The 10,709-nt window shown below is 62.9% G+C and overlaps 1 protein-coding gene across 1 annotated transcript in view; it reads right to left on the minus strand.

Annotated features, from left to right (window-relative positions):
- The window catches only part of SND1 (staphylococcal nuclease and tudor domain containing 1), a gene marked incomplete at its 3' end in the record, with an annotated part of 220,382 nt that overhangs the window by 77,004 nt on the left and 132,669 nt on the right, over nucleotides 1-10,709 (minus strand). The window contains exon 13 of the mRNA XM_025215432.1: nucleotides 7,500-7,600. Coding sequence (XP_025071217.1) covers nucleotides 7,500-7,600 — 101 coding nt within the window. The remainder of the gene's footprint in view (nucleotides 1-7,499; nucleotides 7,601-10,709) is intronic.

Raw genomic sequence — 10,709 nt, forward strand, 5'->3', positions numbered from 1 at the left:
AAGGGGCACTAGCCAGGCTCCTCCAGCGCCCGTGCCTCCCAGCACCCCCAGCCTCTCTCAGCAGCTAGCGCCGGTCTGTGCCTGGCTCACACAGCCCCCTGCTGTGCTTTGCTCCCCGACTTTCACAGCCCTGGGCTTTCTGTCCCCTGGGGCTGGCTGCAGGGGACATTGGAGCCAGAATGCAGCCAGCTCTGGGGTGCGACAAGGGGGAGAAGTATCCAGGCACGGGACTAAGAACGGCACTCAAAATGGCCCTTGCCTGCTCCCGCTGTGCTCTCAGCCGCAGCTGAAAGCATTTCACACACCCCCACTCTGCACCATGGCCTCCCGTGCGTGGGAACCTGCCACGTGGCTCGGATCCAGCTGGAGCCCGGTGCAAACCCTCACCCCTACCCCGGCAAGCTGGAGGCACCACAAACATGCTGCATCCATGGGATCCTAGAGCCACGGGGCTAGAAGGGTCACATCCTGCCCAAGCCCAAGCCCTGCCCAAGGCAGGATCAGCCCCAGGACCACGGCTTCTCTGGGTCAATGCTTCTGCATGCGACAGCGCCCGTCCAGGACCCTGCTGTGGGGCAGCACGGAGAGGTAGAGGTGAGCTTTGGGCCAACTCATTGCCCCCGGGGCCTGACAGCTTCTCTTGGCCCCTGGCAGGGACCTGGGCCAATGCACGTGGAGGATGTCAAGGAAACCAAGTCACTGGGGCTGGGGGAGGCTCATCAAGGCGGTGACAAAGCAGCGAGCGCAGCCTGGCACCAAGCTCACTCCTTGCCAGGAGAACAGCTCTGGGTGAAGAGCGCGCTCGCTGCCAGCCCCAGCTCTGCCGAGGCGCCGGTGTCCTCCCATCCCCACTCCATGCGAGGCCCCTCCACTCCTGACCCTGACCCCCAGCATCCCCCACTCCCAAAGCTCCAACCCCTGAGCCCCCAGCTCTGGGCTCCCCCCAGCTCTACATCCTGATCCTCCCCCACCAAGCCCATCCACAAGCCACTGGGGGCCTGCCAACGTTTGCCTCCACTACAGCTGTGTGCGCCTGCAGCGGGGCTCCACCCCAGCCCCAGCTGCATCTCAGGAGCACCCTTGTTGCAGTTCGCAGTGCCTGGAGGTCCTGCATGGTGACCTGCTGTGCAGAGGCCCGAGGCGCCTCGGGGGGCTTCTTGGGAGGTCCAGGGCGAGGCAGCTCCAGGGAAACAAGTCCCTTCCTGCTGGCTCCGCAAAGAGCCCAGCGTACGTCAGGCACCAGAGAACCAGCAGCAGCCGCAGGAAGGTGACGAGCTCGGGCACCTCGGGAAGTGTGCCCTTGTTCCCAAGAAGGGTAACGGCATCCTGGGCTGCATTGGCAGGAGCGTTGCCAGCAGATCGAGGGCAGTGATTCTTCCCTCTATTCAGCACTGGGGAGGCCACATCTGGAGTCCCGTGTCCAGTTGTGCGCCCCCCACTGCAGAAAGGATGTGGACAGGTTGGAGAGAGTCTAGTGGAGGGCAATGAAAATGGTTTGGGAGCTGGGGGACAGGACTGGTGAGGAGAGGCTGAGGAAACTGAGCTGATTTAGTCTGCAGAAGAGAAGACCGAGGGGGATTGAATGGCAGCGTTCACCGCCCTGCAGGGGGGCTGCAAAGAGGATGGAGCTGGGCTGGTCTCAGTGGTACAGATGATGGGACAAGGAGCAATGGGCTCAAGCTGCAGCAAGGGAAGTTGAGGTTGGATATTAGGAAAAACTCTCACGTGGAGGGTGGTGAAGCACTGGAGCAGGCTCCCCAGAGAGGTGGTGCAGTCTCCATCCTTGGAGGTGTTGAAGACCCGAGTAGACAAAGCTTTGGCTGGGATGATGGAGTTGGGACTGGTCCTGCTTGGAGCAGGGGGTTGGACTAGATGTGATGCCCTGAGCTCCCTCCTAACCCTCGTTGTCTACAACTAAGACCAGTCCAACCCAGTCAGGACCAGTCTGCTGTTCCACTCCCTCCCGCCCCCACATCTCTGCCCCTTGGGTTGAGGAAACCTCGCAAAGTCACAGCTGAAATGCAGAGAGCCGCCGGCTCAACGAAGCAGGGCTGCCTAACGGGCGTCTCCAGCTAACCTTTCCCAGCCCTCCCCAAAGCAATGCTATCTAAGCTCCTTCAGGCTTGGGCCAGACCCTGCAAAGCTCCAGCTCCAGGAGTCACGGGATGATGCAGAAATCTCTGCTTCAGAGCGTGCAGCTCCCGTGGGCACACTGCACAGGCAGGGAGTAAGAGCCTGGAAACCAAGAGGCCGCTGAAGAAGCCCACACAGGCGCTCGCATTTGTGGCTTTTCGGTGGGTGTCACAGCTACCGGCCATTCAGGAGGCCGCCTAGCACAGAGGACGGCTCAGTCACGAGCCGGGGATGGGATGGAGGCACCGAGCAGGGCTGAGACTTCTTCAACTCTGCCCAGCCTGGGTGGAAAACTCAGACGTGGCCTCTAGAGCCCTAGGAAAACCCAGCTGGCACAAGGCCACCCAGGGAGTCCCACCACCTCCAGGCCCCAGAGCAAGAGGTCCTCGGCGGGGCCGGGACGACAAGCGGTCGACGGCAGCCCCTTTTCCGCCAGCACAAAGAGGCGAGCGGCTGAGCACGCCTGCCTGCGCGGCAGACATGAAAGATTTCGGAGAGGGCTGCCAGGGCCCAGGCAGGGAGAGGAGCCGCAGTTCCCTCCGTTAAGCCCAGATTAAAGCCCGAGAGTAGGAGAACACAGATGAAAAGCCGGTTGCTGGGGAAAAATCTTATTAGGCCGTGAAATATAGTTTTTGTCACTTAAAGGGCACGGCGGGGGAAGGGGCCTCAGCAAGTGCATTCCCCCCCCTTTCATAATGCAAAACTCATTTCACAATTTCCCCCAGAAAATCTGCCGGGGCAGCTTTCAAAGGAGTTTTCACCCGTAGAAACTTCCCCTCATCTCTGCTCAAGTGTCTGTCTCCTCAGGAGACCACTCGAGCGGGGTCAAGCAGGGCCCGAGTGGGCCGTCACCTGGTCTGTGGCGTTGCTGGGGGGGCTCAGCAAGACCCACATACTGCACGCGGCGATGCTGTCCATGTGGCCAGTCTGGACTGGGCTCACAGACTGGCCCCATGTGCTGGATGCAGTGCTCAGGCCCGGCCCGGCCATGCACGCTGCATCTAGCACGTGGGGCGAGCTGCCAACCTGGCCCATGGACCAGCCCCACGCGCCTCCTCCAGCAACTGGGGCCTGATGAGTTTGATGCTCCTGGTTCAGAGATGTCCAATACATCCCTCGAGCAGCCCCCAATGGCCGTGTCCTCTGCAAAGGCATCTACTCCCTGTTTTGAACCCGGCTCTACAACCTTCGGTGGCAACAGGCTCCAGAGCTGGCTGCAGGCCGTGCAAATAAAAGCTCATCTTCTGGTTTGCTTTAAACCGGCCCCCTGGTCATGTCAAGGGGGGGTGCCTCCTGACACAGCCCCAGGCATAGTATATACTATAGTATTTGGGGGCAGGAAGGGATTTCCCCCTGCTCAGACTGGTCGCACTGGGGGGTTTTGCCTTCCTCTGCAGCAGGGGCACGGCCTGGGCCTGGGCTCTCTGCAGCGCCCATGACCCCCCTGGCAGCAGCAGGACGTTGGCAACCGCAGCCCCCCCGTATCCCGGGGCGGACATAGGGGTGATGCTTGGGGCTGTGTCAGGGCAACTGTCGCGTGGCTCCGAGGTCAGACACGGGGTTCATCTGGGCTGGTTTGGATGAGGCCGATCCTGCCTGGGACTGGATGTGACTCTGCAGCTCCCTGCCAGCTTCGCGGCTCTAGGATTTTATGCTTGCTGCCAGTATCCTGCCGGCGTGCACACAAACCACGTGCACCGAGGGAGCCAGAGAACCCAGTTCTCCTCCCCTGGAGCTCCTGCCCCGAGTGACATGGAGCAGGAGCAAGGCCGGCAAAGCCTCCCTGCATCAGGGATGCTGAGCGGGTGCAGGGGCCCGACCGGGCGAGCCCCGTGGCGCTGCTCCCTGAGCCCCGCGCGGCTCACCCTGCCATTATCCCATCAGGCAGCTCTGCCCGTGGCCCAGGCCAGCTCCCAGGGCAGGGATCAAGGAAGTGAGGGCAGCAGGGGATGCTGAAAACAGCAGGCAGCTCCCACGCAGGCAGGCAGCACAGCCCCTCTGCCATGACCAGCACCAGCACCCGCTCCCCGGCCCCCGGCAGGCTCCCACACCATCCGGGAGGCTTGGCAGAGGAAACCTGGTGGCCCCGCGGCTTTACTGATGCCAGCAAAGCTACGGGGTATTTCCCCCATTGAAGACCTGCCCTTCCAGCACCCAGCACCACTGTCCGGCCTGGGATGAATCGGACCTGCCCCAGCCCAATGCAAGGAGGATGCGCTATCCCCCCAAGGCCCCCGTCACCCCACAAGCTGCCTGCCCCCCACCCTGGGACATGGGATTCCCATACCACCTCCCCCTTCCTGTGGGCAAAGGCAGCACCTGGGCACTGGATGCGGGTGCTACGCTAAAGGCTGGGGTCTCCCACTTGCATGGCAGCAACCCAGCCCCTTCCCTCCCAGCAAACCCTGGGTAACCAAAGCCTCTGGGGCCGGTCTCTGCTCTCTGTGGGGCAGCTGGGTGTTTAACAGCCCCCTGTGTGGGGCTCCAGCTGCCTCGCCCGGGCAGGAGAAGGGGGCCAAGCAAGGCTGGCACGGTCTGCTCTTCACGGGGACTTGGCAGCTCTGCCTGCCCGGGGGCTGGGTGGAAGGGCAGCCCTGGAGATGCCCACCTCTAGCCGAATGCCCCTTGCTATAGGGAGGCTCCTGCTCCGGGGTACAGGGGAAACCAGCTGCCAGGGCATCACTTTATCACCCATAAACCCCCAGCAACTGACGGGATGAGGGCAGGGGCTTGCCATGCTCTGGGGAGCCCTTCAGGGTGCAGCGATACCCTGCTGCGACGGGCATCACTCCTGGAGGGTGCTCCCAAGACCAGTGACCCCCAGCCTGGCTGGATGGAGGTGCAGAAGCAGCCACGCCATGCAAGACCGAGGGGCTGGACAAAGAGATCCTGCCCCTCTGCCGCCCCCAAAGCCCCACCAGTCTGCACCCTCCCTGGGTGCTACTGGGCTGGGGGCATGTGGGCACTGCCCTTGGGGACCAACGTGACCTCCTCTCCCAGCAAGTTGGCTCCACCTCGATCGATGCCCCGGGGGAGAGGGGAGCATCCAGATGGGAGTCGCAGCCAGAATGGGGCACAGAGCAGAGGCCGCAATGGGGCTGGGGGAGACCCTGGGAACAGCTCGACGGCCCCGCTCAAGCCACGGCCCTATGACTGGGACACAGGACGAGCTGGGCCAGCCCCCGATCTACAGACCCCAGCCCAGCTTTCTGACACCACCCGGGCACAGTCAGAGCAGCCAAAGGGCACTGACAAGGCCCTTGACGAGGCTGCAACTGGCTAACGAGAGGAGGCCTGGTTGGCACCGGCCTCCCCCGCCGCACGCATGCACACACGCGCGCAGGCACACACAGCTCGTCTCCCACAGCCCCCGGATGAATGCAGAAGAGCCAAGCCCGGAGGCATTGGTGCCTTTCCAGACGACGAGCTGCGACAAAAAAAGGCCGGTGACAAATCGTCCCCCCTCCCCCCTGGCTCCCACGGACAAGACCTGGCGAGAACACACGCATTAGTCACTCGTTAAGGACGCGGCCGTGCAACCAGCCGGAAGGAGGCGTGTGCCAGCCTGCCCCGGGGTCTCTTAAAGCGGCGGGAACTCACCCCCCTGCCCCATTCCTGGTATGGCTCCAAGCAGGGGAGGAATAGGGGAAGGGAGCTGGCATCCCATAAAGACCCCATGGACCCTGAGCACGTGCCCGGGCAGGGCTCGGGAGAGGCAGCCCCTGGAGCAGAAGGGGCTGGGGTGCCCAGGCCTCTGGGGTGCTCACGGCAGCCACGTGCTCCGGGAAACAGGAAGGAGTGGAGCCAGGATGCTCTGCCTTCCCCTTTTCACCGGCCCAGGGACTCTGCCCCAGCAGCTTGTGGGTCACAGGCAAGCACGGGGGCAGTCACTCTCGTCCCCTAACCTGTAAAGCACCAAGGCCAGGCAGCAAGAGGAGCCCGCAGCAGCATAGCACAGGGACCGGACCAGAGGAGGGGCCAGGCTGGCTCCGTGGTCTGGCCAAGGAAACCTCTGTGCCGCTGGCAGTGGGAGCAGGGAGGTAGCCAGCGCACTGCGCTGCAGGCACTCACGCCCCGGCTCAAACGCTGGCGTGCGGAGGTAGTGGCTGAGGCTCAAGGCGGGCAGCACACGACCTGCCAACGAGCCCCTGCGCTGCCGGGAAATTTCACCTCCGTTATGTGCCCCCGGGGCCTGGCTGCGTGGCAGGGTGGTGCAAGAGAGGAGGGGAGACGTGCGTGGGGCCTGGAAGATGGGTCACGGCGAGGCAGTGGATGGAGCAAATGATCTTGGGAGATCCCCTCCAGCTCTGCTTCTCTGCAACCCTGTGAAGGCCCAGGGGAGACGTAGCTCCCTCCCACCCGCACGCAGCCAGATGCTGGGCTAGTTAGGGCCATCGCTCCCGTCGCAAACTCATAAAGCAGGGAGCTGCAGGGTCACATCCAGTCCCAGTCCTACCTAAGCAGGATCGGCCCCATCCAAACCAGCCCAAATAAACCCTGCGTCCGACCTTGAAGCCGCACAACGCAGTTGCCCCGACACAGCCCCAGACATCGCCCCTGCCCCCGCGATACACATCCTGCTGCTGCTGGGGGGTCATGGCTGCTGCAGAGAGCCCAGGCCGAGGCCGTGCCCCTGCTGCAGAGGAAGGTAACCCCCCCACCAGTTCAGACCAATCTAAGCAGGGGGGAAATCCCTTCCTGCCCCAGTGCAGTGTGGGGCTGCACCTGAGCACAGGGGCAAGAGCCTCCAGCCAGGACCCTGAGGCATTGGTGCCAGCAGGAGCATTGGCACAGCCCAGCCCCATCCCCAGCTGGGGCTGTAGCAGCACCCAGCGCCTCTGGGGAGGCTTGAAAACAGGCCAGGACCCTCAGGTCTGAGTCCCAGCAGAAGCAAGGCACAGTCCCTTTGGTCCCTCCAGCCAGACAGAGGCCAGAAATGACGCAGGGCCACGAGGACTGCAGCCGAACCAGAGTGTGGCAGCTTTCAGTGCTGTCCACAGCAAGACGCCGGGTGCGGGGAAGGGGAAGGTCCTACCTGGAGCTTGGAGCTGGAAGCAGCTGCGGGCAGGGAGGCATGGGCCAGGAGAAGGCCCCATGGAGTGGGATCCGCTCCCCACTTGCAGCTCAGCTGTACCCGTGCGTCACCGCACGGCTCCGGGGCTCCTCCCCTGACCACAGGCTACCCCAGGGAGGCAGCGGGCACAAGACGAGACTCCGAACATGCCCACGGCAGTGGCTGGCACCCCGTGGACTCCACTGCACATGCTGGAGCCGGGCATCAGGACCAGCGCTCTCCAGCGTTGCTGTAGCTTCCCCCCCACCCCCCGGCCATGCCCAGAGCCACGGCCCTCGCAGGGGATACTCACATGCCTCCGATGGACACGGTGGCACAGGTGCGCTCGGAGAAGGCGGGCACAGTCTCTGTGGCACTGCTGGCGGGCCGGATGTAGTCCACTGTGACATTCACCTGCAAGAGAAGACAAAGGGGTGTGTGAAATGGTGTGGACCATGGGTCTGAGGTCAACCAGCCAGCTGTCCAGGCTGGCAGGGGCAGAGGGATCCCCCTTCCCTGCCTCTGGCTTCTCGAATGCATGAGCAAGATGCCCCACCATGTTTCGACGTGACCAGCTACAGCTCCCCTGGCCCACGCTGGGATTGCAACGCAGGCCGGCTGCCACCTTCCAAACACAACCCCTGGGGCAAATTTCCTGGGAATGAGAGGCATCCCCTGCTTCAGGCCCGCAGGACGCAAGTTTGCTTATATCCCGCCGGCATGCCTGCCTCGGTGGGCAACACAGCCCATGAACCGCGTGATCTCAACTTCATCCCAAACCAGCTCTGCAAGTCCTGGGGGAACTTCGCCCACCAGCAGCCCTTCGTGTCCAGCATCAGGGAGCTGCCCCTGTCTTCTAGCAACCTCTGGCATCACAGCTAGGCCCTTGGCTGGCAATCAGGGGAGCAGCGGCAGGTCCCCTCACCCCCACCCGACACAATTTAGGCACGGGAAAGGCACAGGCGGAGCAACCTAACCAGAGCACCACGGTATATGAGAGCTGCCATGGACGGGTCAGACCCAGGTCTGTTGGGCCCAGTCACATGGGAGCAGAGAGCGGAGCTGGACGGGAGATGATGGGGTCCGAGCAGGGTTTTCCCTGCTCCTCTCTCCCTTGCAGCCTTTAAAGTCCAGGCCGGTCTGATGCAGAGGCCGTGCCCCTCGCTACCTGCTGCAGAGCTCCCCGTGCCCCTTTCCTCCAAGCCCGTGTCCAGGCCCTGCGTGGATCTGGCTGAGCTCTCCACTCCCACCACAGCTGGTGGCCACAAGCCCCCACTTTAATGCCACGTGGGGGAAAAGAGCAGCCTGGTGTTCATGGTCAATCGACACCTGCTCGGTCCGTGCTGTGACCCCTCGTCCTTGTCTCGTGAGAGACGGGCAACGATCGATCCCTAGGGACTTTCTCTTGTGCTGTAACCCCTTCTCCTGCCCCCTCCAGCATCTCTGCCCTGCCCTGGCCTGGCCTCGTGAGCCTCTCCGAGGGAAGCCCCTCCACAGCGCTCCTCATCCTCGCTGCCTGTCTCTGCGCCTGCTCCAGCTCTTCTCTCTCCTCCCGGGGGTGCAGGGACCAGACCCGGGCATCCCATTCAAGGTGTGGCCACAACATGGATTCATAAAGGGGCATCGTGATACTTTGTCTTATTCACAGTTCCCTTCCTAATCACCCCAATGTTGTGAGCAGGTCCCGCCAAACAGTGCAGCTGGCAGCGAGAACAAGGAGACGGGCAAGACGCTGCTGGCACTCAGAGCTCGACCCCATCCCTGACTTGCAGGGCAGACACATAGGGTCTGACGTCCAGATGCTGGTCTCCTCCACAAGCTAAACACTCCCCTGCTCCACCTCGCCCTCTCTTTAGACTGCACCCTGCTGCAAACACGTACAGCCCCGAGCTCAGCGCACCAGGCCCCTGCCTGGGACGGACCGGCTGGTGCCCGAGACCAGGCCCCTGTGCTACCCTCCTCCAAGCTCTCTACAGCATCTGCTCTAGAGGGTTTGCTCTGCCCGCAGCTGCTTCTCCTCCTGTCCCGGCACTGAGCATGTAATCCAGCTCAGTCTGGGACCGTGGCTGGAGCCTGCACGCCGTGGCCCCTGCCAGCCTCCCTGGCTGTTGAACACGGCGAGCTACAGCACCCCACCGGCCTCTTTCGGGCCAGAAAGCAACCTCCCCTGGCTGCCAGCCCCACTCTCATTGCAGACGTTTCTCATCCAATGCCGGGCTGAGAAGCTTGCATTTCAACACATGCCCCCTCAGGCGCTGGCTCCCGCTGTCTCTGCACCCCTGCCTTGCCCCTCTTGAAAGCCCTGGATCTGTTCGAGGGCACTCCGCCTGGCTGCTCTGCACTGCAAAGTCCAAGGTCCCGGGTGCCCGGGCAGGGTGGATCGGCGAGGGCAGAGCAATTACGGAGCGCAGCAGAAAGCGAGACCTGGCGAGAAGAAAGGGGGAAGGAATTTGAATTTCAAGGAAGGGCTAAAGCTGCCAGCACATTGCTATGCAAATCCAGCTTAATCCGGCCGCTTTGCTTACTCCGAAAAGACACGATTTCCCCACGTTTTCACTGACACTGATGCTACATGTGCGGAGATTATTCTGGGAACGGGGAGGAGGGCACCAAGAGAGTCTGGCAGGAGGGGCTCTGATGCCCAGTTGCTGCAGCGGTGGGGGGAAAGGCCTCCCCCAGCCACCTCTGCAGCATGGGAACGGCCCGGGGGTCCTACCCTGGCCAGCTGCACCTGCCCGAAGCAGATGGCACGGCCACAGCGCTGCGCTCCAGCAAGCAAGTGGGCACCCCAAGCCCAAGAGAAGCCCCCGTCACTGCAGATGGGGGTCACACATAGCCAATGCCAACACCCCCATCTCCCCTTCCCTGGGTCTAGCGGATCGGCAGGCGGAGACTCTAGGTCCTACGTGAGCTGTGGAACTGGCCTGACCCATGCATGCAGCTCACACCCCCTGAAGCACCTTTTGGGGGGACGGAAGAGGTGGGGACAGGGGTCACAGAGCAGTCTGCAGCCTCCAGAGGAGCACGCCACCGGACGCCATTCAGCAGCATGCGACATGTCTGGCACCCACAGCTGCAGCCAGCGGCAATTTCTGGGTGTCGACGCCAAAACCTGCAGGAGTTTGGGTGGTGACAACAAAACCTGCGCCGGGCGGGCGGCAATGGGGCTTCTGGACCAAAGGGCTGGGGGGAGCAGGAAAGATTCCCCGTCCCAGGACAGGCCACTCACTGCAGATGTGGGACAACTGCGATGGAGGGGATGCCTCTCCCTATGCCCATGAGTCAAAGCCCAGCAGGGCTCGTCCCTGTGGCAGAAATGCCACCGTCGGTGCCCCTCTCCAGAGATCTGTCTCAGCCAGCCTGAGAGGCTGCTGTTGAATCTCTCACAGCGGGGATCTCGCTCCTTGTCTGCAGACAAAAGCCTGGCGCCTGGGAGGCGATGCTCTGGTCACCTGGGCAGTGGGGGGGAAGACCCGGCCCTGCGCGCGGGCCCAGGTAGCCAGGGATGCCATGCAGATTGGAC

Source organism: Alligator sinensis, unplaced genomic scaffold, assembly GCF_000455745.1.
Source record: "Alligator sinensis unplaced genomic scaffold, ASM45574v1 scaffold1083_1, whole genome shotgun sequence".
NCBI classification, from domain to species: Eukaryota; Metazoa; Chordata; order Crocodylia; family Alligatoridae; genus Alligator; species Alligator sinensis.